The sequence below is a fragment of the Callorhinus ursinus genome, unplaced genomic scaffold, assembly GCF_003265705.2.
Source record: "Callorhinus ursinus isolate GAN/ISIS: 27379988/994484 unplaced genomic scaffold, GSC_fseal_2.0 scaffold10, whole genome shotgun sequence".
NCBI lineage: Eukaryota > Metazoa > Chordata > Mammalia > Carnivora > Otariidae > Callorhinus > Callorhinus ursinus.
In genome coordinates, this window is record NW_027397072.1 from 6,765,104 (window position 1) to 6,785,221 (window position 20,118).

The following is a 20,118-nucleotide window of genomic DNA, read 5'->3' on the forward strand; positions in this document are numbered from 1 at the left end:
GTCTCTGCATCTGTAAAGTAGGGATGCTAACAGGGTCTACTTCATCGGCTGGTTAGAATGTAATGAGTTAGCCCATGTGAAGTACTTATAACAGCATCTGGCTCAAGTAAGGACTCACATTGTTAGGCAGATAATTATACAAACTACACTGTCACCCAACCACCATCTCAATGCACTGTCTATCCACTATTATTGATGTATCTGTTGGCTTCTTGCCATTAGTGACTAGTTGTCATTATGAAATACAGCTTTATGAGTCCAGCTTTGCCTATTTTCCTTTCTTTTCTCAGGAGGCAGTGACCAGAATCATTAAAAAAAAAAAAAAACTCTACTGCAGTAATGATTTTTAAATAGACATATATTACTTACCTATTAACATTTATTAAGCATTAATTCTGATCAATAATAGGATATAAAGAAAAATACATATAGTGGTATTTAGGATTATAATCTAATAACAGAATATTGATAATAGACATATGGAAGAGCAAGTGTATGAAAGCCATATAACAATAAGACTGCAAATAAAATGAATGTTTTCAACATAATGTGCAAACTTTAATGTAGTGGTCTAATCCATGAATAATAATAATAAAAAGACCTTTTCAAAGAAGTCAATAAATTTTTAACCAAAAATCCAACATTCTTCTAAAATAATTAGTAGGAACAAAGATGTTTGATGCTAATCAATTTTTTCTCTATAAATGTAATTTACATGGCTATAGATTTTTTTTTAGATCTTTATCTTTCTAAAACAAAACAGAAAGCTGTTTGAGAGACCCCAAATCCTATTTTGAAACAAATAGACAATGATGATGATACAGCAAAGAAAGCTAAAATTAAAATCAGTCTTGAAAAATGTAAGAATTGATTCATCCCTAATTAGCTAAAGAACAATAAAAACGTAGCATGGAGAGTAGGCATTCTGGAGCCAGGTTGCCTGGCTTGAATTGTAGCTTCACCACTTAGTAGCCATGTGACCTTGGGAAATCAATCTCTCTGTCACTCAGTTTCTCATTTGCAAATTGAAAATAATAGTAATTACTTCATGAAGTTATGGTGAAGATTGAATTAGTTAATATGTGTAGAGGTCTTAGAATATTGTCACGTTCCTGTGTGTTCAATAAATATAAGCTTTTTTTATTATAATAAGTGCATAACAATATTTTAAATATCCAAAATGAATATAGGAGGACTAATAACTGATAACACAAATACTTGGCATAAAATACTTTTGGAGGTCAGTGAAATATACATCACCACTAGCTCATTGCTATTGCTAAAGTACAATCCAGCATGACCATGCCATATACTAAAGTAATATTGTGCTTTTTCAATCCAAACAGGACTCCATCAACTGTAGGATGTGTCCTTAACTTTAGGAAAGGCTGAAGAAAAATGCTGCCGGTTGTCAAAACATTTCAGAAAAGTCAAAAAGTGAAAAAATGTGCATCTTGGAACCGAGGATATACTGGTAAGAAAAAACTGCAAAGTGGTCAACAGAGTTAGACTGCAGAGCGTTCATCTAAAGACAAAATTGTGGACATGAAGTCTAATTCCCACTGACTTCTAAGGGCAGGGGTGCTATTTCTCGGACAGGAGTGGTCGCTAGCAGGGGTTTTGCGTCTTTGTGAACAAGCAGTCCTCCCTCCCCGCCGCCTGGGGCCAGGAGCCTCCCAGCACCACACGCTGCCACCTCTCACTACAAGGAAAAGCAACAGAGAGTCACTGTTGCCCCTGTTCCAGGAGGAAGAGATTTCAAAGAATCAATAGCAACAGAAAGTCAGGCAGATTCTGGATGGTCTCAGAGTCTTTGGATAGAAAAGCATTCTAGGGGAGTTGTGAAACTTCATTCTTTTCCCATTCTTACCTTGCGAAATTCTTCCTGCAGCCTGTTCCACATCAGAAATCTTAAGTTTCTTGGGTGCACAGAAAGAACCGGCTAATTGGAAACCATCCTGCCCTAAAATCCTTCTTCTAGGTTAGGTGTTCTGATTTTAACAGACTTCCCTACCAGAAGGAAAACTGCATACAAAGTAAAATTTAAAAGAGATGTCAACAAAAAGAAGGAACTGATGTTAAAGTGGAAAACAAGATGAGTCACGGTGTTTAATCTGCCTCAGGTAATCCACGTCAATTATCTAAGTAGAAAAGGCTCCTGCATGCTCCCCAAAATGTTTGCTCTTCTTGCAGGGCATGCAGTTCACACCCTAGCATCCCCGGCAGTTCACGGCCACCACAGGACTCAGGAAGGCCAGTGGAAGGGGGATACACCACCTGCCTGTGTGGACCATGCACACGGCTGGTGTGCGGTCCTCCAACCTCTCTGCTCCCCTCTGTGCTCACAGAATGCACGAGATGGGCCCGAGGACTCTGAGGCCTTGGAGCCTGGTGAAGCCAGAGATGAAGGAGCACAGGTCTCCAAGTCTTTAGGTCAATTTAGATGACAGTGAATGTCACAGGAATAAGAATAAGTTTCAACAGTATTAAGTCAATGAAATTGGGGGGGTTGTTAAGAGTGGTTAGCCTATCTCACTAAAGAAATTTTCAAGCAACACACAATGGCCTGCTCATATATAAAATATTCAGTATAGAATCCCAGAATAACATGCTCATTCTTGGTCAAACTTAGAGTGATCAACCTGAGATAAATGACAGAGAGCAGTGAGGGGTGGTCAGTGAAAATAATAAATAATGCTACTAAAAGAAAGGTTGGAAGACTTGAGCTATAGATAAGGTGAACCTACATACCAGGTTCTCTGAGATGGCCCTGATATTAAATGTTCTCCTAATAATGATGTATCCCCATGGGGCTCAGAGAAAACATGCTCATGCTAAGTCATACTCGAAATTTTCTCAACCTCCTAAAGTAAAACATAAAGTGAAGCATTTTAATCTGACTCCACAATTATATTAATTTTGAAGACGGGCATCTCCACAAAGTACCAAACAAAGAGCTTACAGCGCGTTGACGATTACAGACACACCCACGGGGCACAGGGCCTAGCACTCTAAAGTGAGGGCGCTTATCAGGTTGCGCTGTGGATAGCCCTCCCCGGGAGTTTTTAACAAAGCCTGGTATAAATGTCCTGACAGACTCCCAGAGTCCCAGACAGAAAAGCTTACAGCGGCCAGACAGGTAGCAGGGCGGGGATAAAGTGATGGGGAGCCCTGGGGGCCTGTAAGGAGCTACAGCACAAAGCCACAGTGTGAAGGCATTCCAGTTCAGCATTTTTAAGACACAGTGTAGGATCTGCGGGCAGACTCTCCAAGTCTACGGTAGACTTTATTCACTCACTTGACAAGTACTGCCTCGAGGTCCACTGGCTATCTGAAATCCAAGATTTGGTCTAAAAGCTGTCTTGAGGTTCTGTCCCATTCTGCTAAGGAATGCTTTATGGTAAAATAGGATAAATATATGGCAATATAAAAAAAAAAGAACTTAAGAAAAAAAAGCAAAGTCAGGTTAAAGGTAGAGGAAGAAAAACACAAAGAACTCAAAAAGAAAATAACTTTTTAAAGAATACAAAGAGTTTAATGTGCATTAACTATAATAACATACATTGTATGAGTTCTCAGAAACATGCTAGCTAAAAACGTGCTAGTATCAGGAGCTAGAATTTTAAAAACAACAATCTAACTTTTTATTACATATTTGACCAAGAAGATGCTAGAAGATACGAAATGTCAGGTTTTGTGAAGTTCATTGACATGCTTTTTGCTATACATTTGGGCTTTTATCTAGAATTTCATAAACAGAAAACTTCATTAAAACTAATTCAAATTTTACAACTACTAGGAAAGAAAACTGGTAGAGGTGAACAAATCTCTCTTCTCCAGCGACTGGGTAGCAGGATTACTGAGTGGTAGGTAGTATCTTCTTGACCCCCTTAGGTTTGGTGAGGAAGCCGACCGTGAGAAGCTAACCGAATTGTCACGAGAAATGGTCTACGGGCAAGGTACTAAGATCTAGAGCCCTTGTTGCCTTGAAAGAAAACAAGGTAAATAAGTATAAAATATATGTTAGAATTAGAAAATGATGGTGGGTAATCAAGACAATCTTTGTTATTTCAAACAGCTTAATTTGAATAATATGGAGCATGTAATTCTATATTTGTTTTAATAGTAAAAGGTCATTTATTCAAATTTTAATAATTTGGTTTCATATATTATTTCACATTTTGTTAAATCTTGGCAAAACTAAGAAAGGGCTCCTGATGTCTATCACTGATGTCAGTAGCACTACAAAAACCATATTCAGACTCAGAAAATTCAGGACTTAAGTGTGTTCTCTGTAAACAAATGACTGCTGATTACACTCCATAGGCACATTCAGAATACTGTGTGCTCGAAAACAATCACACCGCCTTTATCACACAGATTGTGTAATTCACATTTCTGCCAACTTTGGTCTTCAGTGAGATCAAATCATTGACATTTTCATTGACTTTTTCAAGAGTCATACTACTGAGAGTCTGGAAATAATTGCTCTTCCTTCTGCAGGACCCTTTTATGTTCTTATAAATTCTTTATTTTCTCGATGCCTCACTGTAATGGGAAATTCAGGGTGGAGCTAATCATACAAGCCACCCAAGCCCCATTCAAGAAGTTCTCTGCTCTGAGTCCGAGTAAGGCTGAGTTAATGAAACCTTTCAGCCACCACAGGGACCTGGGCACAGCGAACTCAGGACGGTGTAAACCAAGACTGTGCTTTACTAGTAATTTTACTTACAAAGTTTTGGCTGTGTAGGGGACAGTAGTTTGTTTCTAGTGATGGTTTTAGATGTTTCTTACCTAACTCTGTTTCTTAAAGCAGTAAGAATATACTCTAATTGGTGAGAATTGTGTCTAAAAACTGGCTTAAAACTAGTTGAATTCGAAAACTGATTTTTTACGTACCTTAGTTTAAATTGGATCCTCTGAAGATGTATCTATTTCAAGGGCCGCATTTTCTTCCTAGACATGAAAGGGTTTAAAATTACGTAAGATTTTAATTTCTCTTTCTAGTTAATCAGTCTCAACCAAGGATTCTCAACCTTTCTGAAGTGCTGAACCATTAAAAGACCATCCAGTGCAGGCTCACTGTTACATATAAATTTCTATTTTTCAATTAATTTTCATAATTATGGCCTAGGCTTGAAATGATGGGGTAGGGAAGGGTAAGGGGCACCACCACCAGGAAATTAAAAATTAAAAATTAATTAAAAATTAAAAAAAATCATTTCAAATAGCCCACCCCAGGCTAGCCAGCCCTCACCTGTACCCCCAAGCAAGAAAGTTTCCCCGCCTGCTTCTTCCCTTCTGCCAAGTGTCAGCATAAGTCTAAAAGGGCAGGTAGGGAATAAGGGAGCCTAGACGTTCAGTCTCAAGTGTTTGCCAAAATTAATTTTATCGCACCTTCCCTTTTCCCTCCTTTACCCTCAGTGTCACTCACCCACAAAGTGAAGGGGACAGTGACCTCTAGTTCCCTCTTTTCCGGGTAGTTGTGTTGATTTACTCAAGAGTGAGCCAGGAATTCAGGGATTTTTAAACTCTGGGATACTTCTAAATAGGCTGAGAATTCCTGGTATAACCAAAAATTATCTAGCCTTAAAACCTTTTTAGTATTTTAGCCAGAAGAATAAAGAATTTAATTTCATTCAAACAGTATTTTCTAATGGTTAGTATTTGTAAGAAAAAAAAAATCATGATTACAAATGTATTTTCCTGTAGCACTACAACATGCAAATGATCTTTAAAGAGTTCTCAAGTTGAGAATTTTAGCAAATAAATTTCTAAAATTATTTGGCTAGGCAATTAAAATTATTGACTGCTATCTAAAACTCACATAAACAAAATATCACACAAAAACAGATTTTCCCGTCAATTTTGGAAATGTTGGTTCAGTTACGAATGCTTAAATTTCCCAGAATTTGAGAGCTGACCTTACACGTTCAGCACTGTGAAAATTATATCAATTGAGAGATGTCAATAGCTTCCTTCCATTTCCAGTTTCCCCCACAGGAGGGCTGTACTCCTATGCACCACTCCACATGTCCAAGGTGAATGACTGGGCTTAATGTTCTGCTATGTGAACAGAACTATCTGTGGCTTATGGTGAAGGCAGAATGATTTATAAAATATGGTAAGACTCTAAGTGACACAGAATCGAAGGGACTAGCAAGATTAAAGCACCAATTTTCTTTTCTATCATTTTCCACCCAGCTTAAAGCAGAGTTTTGTATACGTGAGGATCAGACTGAGCTATATAGTATAAATAGACACACATACACGCACACATAGACACAAAGCTTCAAAGTAATGATGGTATGACTCAAAAAGCCATCTGGTTTGTCAATTTCTTGTAACAGTATGAGAAGAAAACTTTTCCACAATGCTCATATAACAATTAAGTCGATATCCTCCCAGGATCTGAATGAGCTACTTCTTGTAGCTACAGAAATGCACAGTGGAGCGTTGTGCTGCTGGGCACTGATGCCACAGCACCATCCAGGTGCGGGGACCTAGGAGCCATGCTCTCTCCAAAGGACTATGGGGCAGCTCAGCACACATCTGCCCCGTGAACCTGAACATCTTTCACAAACTGTACACACATACGACAAAACACACACACACACACAGTACTCTTTTATTTGTAATCAAAATGTGAATCATCATCACTGTAGTGAATAAAAATTCATGAGTCAGAATAACATGCAATTTTTTTATTGTTTTCTAAATCTATTTGTACACTTAATACTCTAGTATTAACTTCACAAACAGCATAAAGAATGTACGACAATCTTAACAAGCTATCAAGCTGCATCTACTCACCGGAAAAAGAACAAAATATCGCCTCTGAAATAATTACTAATTATACAATATTGTGAACTAAAGCACTATAAATACTAAAATGTTAACATTTCAATATATAATGTCAATAACATCCTGCCTTTTTTTAATTGGTTAAAACCATTTGTTAAAGTCATGCGAAATAAACACTTTAAGGAAATGTTAGATTATTCTCAAACATCAAGGCAATGAAACCCAAACAGCAACTATTTAGTGCAATGACTGGTCAACTAAATAATTTATTCAGTGTATTAATAAAAATCTATTAAGTGAAAACCATCACAAATGTAACACTAAATTTGGGTAATTGCACATTCTACGATCTCACCATCTACGATCTTATCTGTGACTGAGGATATACTGCCAAAATTAATTCTACATAAATAGGCTAAGTTAAAACAACAAAAAAATTCAATGCATGATGACAGGGTCCACTTCTAGTCCATACAATACTTATATGTGATCATTCTCTTAACCCTGCTAACAATAAATGGAAAGTCTCACCAGTTTTATCTGCTTTTTACCCTTGCTTTGTTACATTTTAAAATATTTTAAAGAAGTATATCCTTTCTTATGGTCCTCCCCTGGGGTTAGCATGCTAGTTTTGGAATAGATGAAGTAGATAGACATACTCTACTCTGGCATAGAAGACAATAATTTAGTTTTACCTAATTAAATATTTCCTTGTCATCTGTCAAGTGACACTGACCTTTCTGATGTAATTATTTCCTTATTCTCTTGGTCCATGAATATTTATTAGAGCCTATTATTACCCATGTCTCCCTGATTCTCCAGAGAAAGAATTCACGTTTTTCCCTCTCATTGCTAGGCTAAGAAAAGTTGGGCACACCATTTAAGAGTCACAGGAGAGACCAGCATGGGTTCTCAAGCTGGTGGATGGTGCTTATAGCCAGGTCTGGGATTTGGAGGCGAGCCCACAGGCCACTCTCCTAAAAGCTCAAAAAGGTCTTGTCACTGGGGCTCTATTTTGAGCACTGTTCATTCATCTTCTTATCAATTTTTAAAGCCCTTGTTAAACAATATGTCTATTATATACAACACTGGTTCTCAATTTATAGAGCATTTAGTCTCTGGGCTACTCCATAACCTACAAATTCTTATCTTCTACCCTCTAAGAGCAAAATTTGCTTCTGGTTCGTCTAACACCATGTCTTCCTTTGAATATCTGATGAATGAATGTTGTACAAAAGGGGTGTCTAGCTTTCCATTTTCTTTGGCAAATCACGCCCTTTCTATCTAATAATATTTCTGACCTATCTTTATACTTAGATCTTGTCTCAAAAAATTTTATGGGGTTGTGTGCCAATGAAAGTTCCAATAACAACGAGTTTTTAAGCTTCTAATTACAAAGACAGCAGAGGCTGACTGATCAACCACCCTTTCTTATACTTTCCTCTGTTGTAGAGTGTATGTTTTTTTTTACCAAAGACTTTCCCATTCGTTAATTATTTGTGAATGAAATACAAAGATGACATGCATGGATGGTTTCACTATAAACTCAGGTCAATTCTGTCATGGGGTATAATACTATTCTGCTTTTGCTTATTTCTCTTAAAGAATGCTTTCTCTTTCCTCTCCGAAGCCTGCACTATCAGCAGAGGCCACTGCGTGAAGTTCTGAAGAATCCTTGGAGAGCCTTGTGTAACTTGAACGTTGGCTTCGCTTATGCGTCATGCTTTTTAGGTTTTCATTCTGAATAGCAGTTGGGTTGGAACTGGAACCAGGCCTCAGAATGACTTGGGAAGTCTCCCTCATTCCTTCCATTTCATCAAAATTCTGATTGGATCTGTTAGCTGGGGCACTGTTGTTGTTCAGAGTCACAGTACTGGGTGTTCGATTCAGATTATAGGCTTTTTGACACGCTGGCCAGTTTTCTTCAGGACTGCTGGCGATCAAGCTACATTCGGAAGGGCTTTTCTTGTCTTCAGAACAAATGGACATCCGAGCTATAATTGGATCTTGCAGGCCACTCAAGCTATGTGGTATTCCCCGTTTTCCACTGTGGCTATCATCTTCAAGCTCAATGAGATTTGCCTTTTCAAGCTGGGAATCATCAGCCCCTTCATTGTGAAGAGAGTGATTGGGAGAACTTTCGCTGGACCTCACTCCTGAATCGGATGAGTCCTTTTTGTCAAGGAGGGCATCTGACAAATATTCTTTTGCTTTAATGAAGGTTCTAATTGGCTCAGCACTGTGTTCTGGAGACTTTGATACTCTCTCTACTTTGCCTTCAATTTTTTTATCTTTATCATCTTTGAGCAGTGGAGTATTATCTGATTCTTCTGTCCCAGATTCATCCTCATCACTTGGAAGTTTTTGATAGCGCAGTCCACCTCCCTTAAGCTTCAAATCTGTCTGGAAGAGGCTTGACCTTTCTGAGGACTTCTTGCCTGGGAGAAGCTTACTACCTGACTGATCAGATTTCTCATCTTCTTCAGTAATAGGATCCAGGGGTGAGGCATCATTAGTGGAAACCCCTGATGAAGAATAATCTAGAACATCTCCCCTCTTCATTAAAAATGACTTCCTTCCATCATCTTGCTTTGGTTCACTATCCTTCCCTTTCTCTGGTTCTAGATTAGAATGAATAGAGCCCCCTGATGAACTCTGACCTATGTAGTATGTGCTATGTGGAGAAGACCTGCCGCTGATTGTTGTGGAGCCTGTACCCCCTTCTAACTGAGACATCTGAGCGATATATTCTCTATAGGCATCTCTATACTCGGCCTGCACCTTATCAGTAAGCTTTGAAATTTCAATACTGGAATCCTGGGAATTGAGACTCGAAAGACTTGGGGTTCTGCGAGTTTGTGACTGTGAAAACAGAAAAAAATAAATTTAAAAATTCAAATAAGCAAAAAAAAAAGGCATAATAAATATCAACTTAGGAAATATATATGTACACTCAGAATTTTTAAAGTCCTCAAAATACCAAATTCTTTTAAAAGAAGTCTACATAAGACAGTTTAATGAAAGCTGTGAACTTATGGATAATTTTACTGTTATTAGAAAGCTTTATATAAATTTTAATAAAGTTAGTTTATTATTAATATTTAAAAGTATAATTAAAGGTTGTATTAACAAATAATCTTAGCACCTATTTTTATCACTTTAAACTTTTAGCTTTTATTTAAGGTAAAAGTCACCTTTGTTGATAAAATATAAAAATTCCTCTTAGAAAAGACAAAGAAGATTAGAGTTAAGATATATCTCAAAAACAAAACGGTCAAGTTTTCAGTGTATGTTAAAAAGAACCTTTCTCTGGTGAGCACTGGTTATTGTATGGAAGTGCTGAGCCACTATATTGTACACCTGAAACTAATATTACACTGTATGTTAACTAACTGGAATTAAAAAAATATATTTTTAAATAGAAAAAAAGAATTATTCACTAAATATCTTTAAAAAAAAAAAAAGAACCTTTCTAACTTGTACGACACAAGTTTCAATTGGGAAAATGTACTCTAAGTGTCAAAAAAATAATAATAATTTAAAAGGAATAAAGTATAGGGTGCAATATAAAAGACAAATACAGGATCCAAATCAACAGAAATGGAAGCCATGAGGCCAACAGTCAGGTCCCAGTAAACAGGGATATGAAGTATTTTTAAAAGTTTGATTTCCAATGTGAAGTTTTAGGATTAGAATTGCTTTAGATCTCAGAAAAGCTGGTAAGGGAGGAGTAAAGAATACAGATTAGGAAAAAGAGGAGTGAAATGGAAGAAAAAGAACCAAGGAAGTCTAAGAAGGGATAAGAGTAAAGGCTGAAGCAAAGAAGCAGAAATAAGGCCAAGAGTCTTCCTCCCATGGGAAGAAAACGACCCATCTCCTTGAGAAGGTCTCCTGCAAGTGGATTCGGACTGTACAGACAGCGTCATCTCCGCTCTCAAATGCAGTGTGTACACACCACTTCGGGGACCCAGGAGGTCTAAACAACTCTCATCAGAGCATCACAGGACAATACCAGTGCCTCTCACTCTCATTCCCACCACCAGTGTGTCCAGTGGGGCTTCCAGAAGTCCAAGGTGTGTGAGGTCACAAGAGATTTAATGCAGAAGCAGATACGGGGGCAGTGGGTCTGGTTGCCTTCTATTGAGCCAGGCATCAAAGAGATTTGCAAAGCAATCCCATTTTCACTACAGTTTGTCTTGTTTTGGAAGATATTGCCATTTCTCATAAAAATGTTATTCATGTTAACACATAAGTGGTTTATTTTTAAATAAATAAAGTAATAAAGTATTTCTAAAGTTTCTCAGTTTTTATTTCTAATGTAAGATACAGATACAACTCACATAAACAAAAGCTCTCTGGGGTCTTCAACCATTTTTAAAAGTGCAAGGGGACTCTGAGATTACAAGACCGTTGGAGAGCTGCTGCATGGATGGGAAGGCTAGGAGTTCCCAGGTCACGGGAGGAAATACCAAGTGTGGAAAAGCAGAGGAGGAGGATTTCTTACGTAACACTAAAAGGAATCCCAGGGAGAAGAAAGGAAACACTGCTACAGAAACACAGGGACGAAAGGGTCAGGTGTGAGCTTATCTTCTCATAAAAGGGAATTTTTATCTCAGTCAGTACCCAATGATCAAATAGTTTCCCAACATAAAGAAAAAGGTACTTGGTAATATAAAAAGATACAACAAAAAATTGTTTTTAGTACCAAGCCAAACCAAACTGCCTTAAAAATCGCAGACCTACCAGGTGCTGCTTTTCCTAAATACTGCTGTCAGCACAGTTTCTCTGCAGCTACTTACTGCGTTTCTGCCCTGGCTTGTCTCCTCTCTTCTCTGCAACCTACTCTGTTTTTCCCTAGTTTATTTTTCTTATTCTCTCCTTACTCCCTCTCACGTGTCTCTCACTTTCTTCTTTATTCCTGATCCTCCCCAGGCTCCTGTCTGCTAAGAACATCCAAAGAAGAAAGTCACCCAGGGGCGCCTGGGTGGCTCAGTTGTTAAATGTCTGCCTTCGGCTCAGGTCATGATCCCACGGTCCTGGGATCGAGCCCCGCATCGGGCTCCCTGCTCAGCGGGAAGCCTGCTTCTCCCTCCCCCACTCCCCCTGCTTGGGTTCCCTCTCTTGCTGTGTCTCTCTCTGTCAGATAAATAAATAAAATCTTAAAAAAAAAAAAAAAGTCACCCATATCTAATATCAGATAACAGAAATAAAATGACTATCCATGGATACTGGGTATAGGTACTGACAACCAGATTATGCTGCTCAAAGGGATAATATATGGTAAATTTCCAAAATAGATGTATCTTAGCCACTGATGAATGAATTTAACAAGAAAATAGCAAGTGAACCCTGAACTCTGCTAACCAGCCTAACCAAAGCAGCCCAGTTCCCACTGCCTCTCTGTGCCATTACCCTAGTTTATTGCTTTGACAGTTCTTGCCAATTTCCAAAAAGATCTTTTTTCTTTGTTTTACTCACTGTCCTCTTCAGAAAAATACAGTTCCTTAAGAATAGGGAGCCCTCTGTCTTGCCCACTGAAGTACTCATTAAGTATTTTCTGAATGGCTACATAAATGCACCAACATATTCCCAGTGAATTAAAATCGCCCTACTTCTCTTCAGTAATATGAAAAATTACATTTAATAAATACCTGCCAACTTAGATTACTGTGACGTGGGGCACCTTCATCTAGGCCAAGTGTATTCAGTTCTTCAAAGCTAAAGTTCAGTGTGTAGGGAGTTTGATTGGAAAGCTCGGTATGAGGCAATTCATTGTGTGAAGAGCGACGAGCAGATTCACCATGAGGAACTGGGCCACTGTTGTTCTCACTAAGTAAACGTGGGTCTTCAGGGACCACTTGGTTTTCTGCATTTCTCATTTCTAGTACCTTAACAGAAGAAAAAAAATAACATTAATATCCACACTGAGCAATCACATTTTAGAAGCTTTAGAAATTATTTTTTAAAATAAAACATTATAGTTACTACAATGAAAATGAGAAAGCAGACTTCTTGTGAGTTTCTAATGAATTTGAAACATATCTGCTTATCTTTCAATTATACTAAAAGAAAGAATGGCAAAACCACCATCATATACGTATTGCACTCTAATCTGACCATTATGTTATTATTACTTTAGTTTAAAATTTAACTGGAGAACAAAACAGAACGCAACTGTAGTGTGTCAAAGAGAACCAGAGCTGCACAGTGGCTAATGTGGTGAAAGCAGATTCTAATCAGAAACTACTGCAATGGGCAAAAAGAGACCTCAGGATAGAAATGGCCTCAATCCAAAAAGCAGCATGGACGAGAAGGTATTTATAGCAAGCAGTGGGGTGGGGGTCAGTGGGTAGAAAACTGCTAAGAGGAAACATCAAGGTTAAGGGGGAATTCTGACTGAACCAACTTGACAGGATTCTCGCTGAAGGCAGGCCAGAGTGATCAGATATCATCTGGGGGGTTGGTGGGGAATGAGGAGTTTGATCACGGACCAAGGATGATCAGATAGTGAAGGTGGGAGTTGTTCCTAAACTGACTTAACATGATGATCCTTGCTAAAACTGGGCAATGCAGGCCTGACAAGGACAGACACCAAGGTCGAGGCCCAGAGGCTTAGGGAGCCTGACTAGAGGCAGTTCAAAGAGAAAGCCTTCGTCAATGAAAGCACAGAGAATCGGCAGGTCACCTCTTCCCCAAATCTCCAAGTGAAATGCCCAAAGAAAAGGTTACCACGTGCTGCTGTGTATATTCTGCATAACATAATAGACAAGGGTCATACTTAAGTGTAAAATGTATTTGTTACATGTTTTTTAAAAATACAGAAAAACAGTTGGACCAGTAATGATTAGCACTTGCCTCATACAATATTATACATAATTCTATAAACATAAAATATCTTACTGTGCTTCTAAAAAGATGCCAGTCCCCAAAATTCATACTCATCTCTTTCTTCAGTTCATCAATGTTACACTGAGCTAAGACACGGCCATTTATGTTTGCCTGAATAAAAATAAATGCAAGTATAAAGACAAACAAAACAGGAGATACCTGAATTATTAGTGATTAAAAAGTACATTTATATTTAGTACTAAGAAAGTCATTACTGACTAGAAAATACTGACCTAAACAAGTTTATTATCCTATGTAATAATATTGTAAGCATGCTGACTTTGAACAACATCAGCCACTCTGTATTTTTCCAAGTGTCTTAAGCACAAAAGTAAAACAAATCACTCTTCAGGGACCAACCCAAGAGCTAACCCTCCCAACTATTTCCAAAACTACCTACACACTGCCATGAACAATAAACAAAACCGTTAGTTTTTCTCCTCTAATCTCGTAAAATATGAACAGGAACGAAGCTCCCGGGAGGGGACAAAGACATCTGTCCTTGTAAGTATGTCAGTCACAGATAAAAGTTCTAAATGAAGTAAACTCTGACAAGCTTGTTTATCAGTTATATTAGATAACTTCAGCCAAAGAATGTCCACCCACTAATTTCCCAATTTATTAAATTCACCAAAAATGACTGTGTCACCACTGGGTCTCTGTAATTCTAATTTCTGCCAAAAAAGAACAGATGGAATTTTCTTCATTAATAGTAGGTGGGTTGCTGATTTTACAAAATACACAACCTGAATTTATTAACTGTGGCAAAATGATGGAATACTTCTGTTTAAAACTGATGGAATGTTCAGTCTCCAAGTTAATTCTGAAGACATGAGTGTACAGAGCAGTCCTGGGACAGAGGTCCTGCTGCAGAAATGCAAGGCAGTTCACCACACTTAAGAGATCAGGCGCTAGGATGGGCCTCAGAAGCCAGGGCTGCCGGCAGAGCTGAGTGGGAAGAAGATGCTGTCATAATGGAAACAAAACTGCCAAAGATTCAAGTTGGAGGCCTCACCCTCTCCTGACACTACCCAAGCTGCCTGGAAGAGTCAGGTTTGCACCTCAGAAAGGCAGTGCTTGATGCTTTCACAAACAGGGATTAGCACTAGCCAGAGCTGTAAGGAAACTGACGTAAATGCAGTTTATATTTCCTAAATGTAGACTGAGATTAGTAAAATGATATCTATACATGCTCATAATTCTTTACAAAACTTTTTAGATGCCATTCTTTAAAGTATGCAAACATTAGAGGCTTGTTATTAATGTTTACTTTACTGTAGTTCTCTGCTAGAAAAAAACATAAAAAGCATATTTAGTGGCAGTATCTACTATAACAGGGACGCAGCCTTGCGTAACATGGGAAGCCTTCCCTCAATCCCAGGCATTACTGTCCAACTTCATGGTAGCTACTAGAAGGGCAAGAACAGGACCTAGGAAGAAATAAACTCCCTCAAATGTGTTAATCAAACCTATGAGGTTCATCAAATGGGACACACTCATAAGTCCTATTAAGACACAAAAGTAACAGTTTGGGGAAAATGAAGTGTGGTTTACTCTGATAATTATTAAGTCACAAATAAGTAATATAATCAAAGAAAATAACACATAAAAAGGCTTCAAATGTTCTATGCTGCATACTGGAGACATGAGTTATTATTACTCTGTGAAGCTCCATAGAGCTTTGTATTTCTCATCAAGGCATTTCTACTTATATTAGGTCATTTAAAAAATAACACTGTAATGCAGCTACTTTATTTTCTTTTATCCATTTATAAACTAAGAAATAATAGGGCAATTTTAGGATACAAAATAATAAGAATCATGTTTCCATTTGGAGCTTTCCTATTTCAACAGAGCATCCATCTTTGAGAAGCTAAAAACAGAGTGTTCATTGTCCACGGAGCCCCATCTCCCACACCCTCAGTCCTGCTTCCAGTCGGCAGGTAAATATGTACATCACCTTTTTGATGGTTGCACAATACTGAGGCAGCATACTCTGGTCCAGCCCTTCTATTTGTTTCAGTTTCTCACATACTGCATCCACATTCATTGAATTCAGTGATATCACTGCTCCTGAGGCTGGGCCTGACCCCTAGATGAGCCATGGAAAAATACACATATGAATAGCTTTTAATGCCAGATGTACACAGCACAGGACAGAGAAACATTCACAGAGTTGCACTGTGAAGTACTCTGATTAATAACAAATTTTCAAACTAAAGCTAAAAACAGTAAATGTGTATACTATGGGAAATGCCAGTAGGGAATAGATTTAGCTACTGTTTTACTTGAAGGAGTAGCTTGTATTATAGCAAATACAGCCTGATCACAACCACTTTTCTAAGAAGATGGAACATTCCATGAATCAAGCATAGGCTAACTTCTCAAATGTCTGCAGCCTGACCACGGAAGAGTAGGGTGCAGCCCTTAAGGAGGAGTTTAAAAAAAAAAAAAAGGAACAAAGAGGGAAAATTACTGATGCCTATATTATAAAAACACAAAATGTAAAAATAAAAAAAAATCTTTGAAATAATTTTTTAAATGCCTAAACAGCTTTAAATGTCTCTATATACTACCTTAATAATATGACAGCTAAAGTTTTCAGATCTTGATCATATTTTATACCCAAGGAACTTAAAATTTCCCTTTAAGAATCTATACAATAAGCATATAAAATATAAAATATTACTTCTTAACACATATAAAAGTAAATACAATCCATTAAAATTTGGTCTCATTTAAAAGAAAAATCACAATAACAAATAATCTAGTATTTATTTAGAAGAAAAACGTTTTCTGAATGTGGTGACATACTAAAGAAGTATTTGCCCTGTGGTCCATTATATATGGATCGCCTCAATTACAGACGTGGACACTGAAGTCTAAAGAGGTTAAGTTTTGGCTTCAAAGTCACAGAATAAATAGCCAGTTAGTAGATTTGGGCCAGAACCCTAACTTATCAGGTCTTAACAACTTCCTACTTTCCTTTTTGAAAAGTTTAAAGAAACTATAACCTATAGTTATAGTGGACCTCTATAATGGAGAGAAGACAAACGAACTAGCATAGCAGATAAAGACAACGTTCCAAATGATCTGCCCTGTTTACCATTCAATCTAATCTTAAAATAAGTAATATTTATCCTATCCTCAAGGATGTGTAAATTTATATTTTCTATCTTCTACCATTATCAGGACAAAAGTACACTATGACACAGCCAAAACAGCCTAGTAGCCAGTTGTTAAACTTTATTTGTAATGTGAAAACATAAATGATACTGTCTTTATGAACTGATAAGTAAATATATACACAAATAGTATATACACAGCATACATCTATATTACATATAAATACAGCTAGGAAATGAGACCATATTGAACAGGGAGTTGGAGTATTAATTTTATGACAGGGAGTCTCAGCAAGTTAACAAGTATGAGACGGGCCCATAAAAGTTTTAAAATTAATGACTTGGAATATCCTGCACCAAACAGGTTTATTCATAGTTTGTTTTTAATTAAATATAAAATTGAAATATGCCGTATGTTATATGGTCCGAGGTACAATGCTTCAAAAATACTAACAGCAAAACACTAGTATTTCCATAGTTTAGTTTTCATATCTCTACACATAGTTTGATTTTCTGCCTGAATGAGTATAGCCAATATTCAAAACATAATTCCCCAGTATCTACAATGGAAATTTCAAATCCTTTGTATGAATTTTTAATAACCATACTTGTTTTATCTTCCTTTCCTTCTAAACAGCTTTATTGAGTTATAATTCACATACCCTACAATTCTCCCTTTTAAAGTGTATGATTCAATGGTTTTTAGTATATTTGCATAGTTGTAAAACCATCACCATGATTCACTTTATGACATTTTCACATCCCTAAAATGAAATGCCTGTATCCATTAGCGGTCATTTTCCATCCCTCCAACCAACATCCATTCCCAGCCCCTGTCAACTAGGAATCTTTCTGTCTCTAGATTGGCCTATTCTGGACATTTTATATAAATGGAGCCATACAACATGTGACCTTTTGTGTCTGGCTTCCTTCACTTAGAATAATGTCAAGGTTCACCCATGTGATAGCATGTATTAGCACTTCGTTCTTTTTTATTGCTGAATAATATTTATCTTTTAAATGACCTTTAATACTGTCTTCTAAATATTCTTATTCCTCAACCAGTCTCTTCTCTCTGGATACATTTCTACTTTAGATATTCTCGGTTCAAAAAATAACAAATGAACAGTTTGATCACCAAAATAAATAATTAACATACTGGATTATAACTTATTCTATATAGAATGAGTCTATACTGATATAAAGAAATAACTGAATAAGTGAAAATAAATAATTGAATAAATGATTGAGGAATAAAAGACAGCTTTTCCTTATAGAGTTGGATTAATAAATGTGGAGAGAAACAGAGAATTACCATTAAGAAAACATTACAGTAATAGTGGTTGCACATAAGATACATCAATGTGTACTAAAATTAATGGGCAAAAGTATAAGCAGAAACAGGTTATTTGCAGAGTGTCAAAGTATCTTTCCCAAGATATTTATTCATTACAAAGGAAAAAATAAGACTTCACAGTGTTGAAATCCGGCAGACGCCACCTTAACCAAGTGATTAAGGTTGGCATTACCAGGGTAAGACTGCGGCCCAGCACCGACCCTCTAATAGGATGCGCTGAGAAGGGCATCGCATCATTCCTATGGGTCTCTTACCAGGATATATAACCTCCAGAAGACAAACCCAAGCAGAGGAACAATCTGCAAAACACCTGACCCGTATTCTTAAAAGTGGTAATTAAGGTCATGAAAGACAAGGAAGGACCAAGGAATTGTCACAGACCAGAGAACTCTAAGAAATAATTAGCAACAAACACAACTGAATTAGATCTTGGATCAGAAAAATGACATTAGTGAAAAAACTGGTGAAATTCAAGTAAAGTCTACAGTTAGTCAACAGAATTGTACCACTTTAATTTCTGCTCTTGAACAATATACTACAGTTATGAAAGATGTTAACATTAAAGGAATACTATTTTTGTACCTTTTCTTTAAGTCTAAAATTATTTTAAAGTAAAAAGGTTTTTTTCTTAATCCCCAAAAAACTTTATTTCTGACTGTGCTTTTAAAAAGGAAAAGTATAACAGACATGGAGCAAATTAACTCTGCCAGCTTAGGGGGAAATGTAAACTTTTAGAGTATCTTATTTCCACAGGGAATCTGGAAACTCAGCAATAGAGACCTGCTGATAGATACTACTCTTGTCCTTTGAAAGAGAAAGCTCCATATGATTTTACTTTTATGAGTCTTTAAAACTTGCACTTTATCAATTATCTTAAAAATTTCTCAAAAAAACCCACCATTTATCATTGGGCATTATGTAGAAAATATATATTCCCTAATGACTTTTAGAAGCTTTATAAGACAGACACACACATGAACATAAGATCCCTGTGATTCCATCAAAGCTATAGTCTGACTCTAGATTAGATTTAAGTAGGGCTTTATCAAGATAAAGAGTAAATTATCAATAAGTTAAAATATGTTACAATATGCTTCTCTGAGGAGGAGAAATGGTAATTATCTGCCAGGTCGTTGCTAAAGTAATCACATATAATACAATTATTTTGAAACCAAATCAATCTTAGTAACCAAAATAATGATTTTTGGATGGAAATCTCATCAAAGGAAGGAGAAAGAGTACAAAAGTTATAAGGAAAAAGCATACTTAATAATCCAACAGGTAAATTAATAGGAAACTAATTATGTTACTTTGACAATACAAAGGATGATAATATTTTCAAGTTTATCATGCATTCTTACTTGAAATATACCTGCTATAAGTCTAGAACAGATCATTTCAGCAAATATCACAATTTATTTTTTTAAAATTTCTAATGCGGATATTTGAATAAAGAAGATGTTAGTTTGTTTAAACTGTTAAGTATAAACTTCAAATTGCACACAAATCAGAATTTCTTCAGGAAAAAGCAAAGATAACAAAACAGACTAGAATTTACCTTGACATACAACTGTATTGTTTTATATGTAAGTAGATTAAAACTACACTCTGAAACATTATCACTTTGTTAAATTTATTAAATAAGTTTAGAATTGATTAGCCAGAATGAGTGCCATGCAAAGGCTGAAAGCAGCTATTAAAATAAACCCAAGGCACTGAAATAAGCACAGATTTATCAACAGCCCAGCGCGAAAGTGCCAAAGACTGCTTCTAATAGTCTAATAAGAAAAGTGAATAAGATTTCACTGAAAATTTCTGTACCTGTCTCTGTTTGTTAAACCCAGAGTCACACGGCTTTAAAGAAGGAATAAAACAGAATGAAGGACACGAGCTTAAGTAAAACATCAAACAGGTACATAAAATAAACATAGGCAGCACGCTTGT

The 20,118-nt window shown here is 36.8% G+C and overlaps 1 protein-coding gene across 6 annotated transcripts in view; it reads right to left on the reverse strand.

Moving 5' to 3' along the window:
- Positions 1 to 3,525: 3,525 nt before the first annotated feature.
- The window catches only part of KIDINS220 (kinase D interacting substrate 220), a 102,990-nt gene continuing 86,397 nt past the window's right edge, over positions 3,526 to 20,118 (reverse strand). For 5 of the 6 annotated variants that reach the window (XM_073896966.1, XM_025867708.2, XM_025867705.2 and 2 more), the window contains 4 exons: positions 15,653 to 15,784; positions 13,705 to 13,803; positions 12,456 to 12,692; positions 6,690 to 9,666 (listed from right to left, as the gene is read on the reverse strand). In XM_073896966.1, coding sequence (XP_073753067.1) covers positions 8,404 to 9,666; positions 12,456 to 12,692; positions 13,705 to 13,803; positions 15,653 to 15,784 — 1,731 coding nt within the window. In that variant the 3' untranslated portion in view covers positions 6,690 to 8,403. Of the gene's footprint in view, positions 3,986 to 4,899; positions 4,957 to 6,689; positions 9,667 to 12,455; positions 12,693 to 13,704; positions 13,804 to 15,652; positions 15,785 to 20,118 lie in introns of those variants that run through there. The other variant, XM_025867711.2, reaches the window with a different exon arrangement.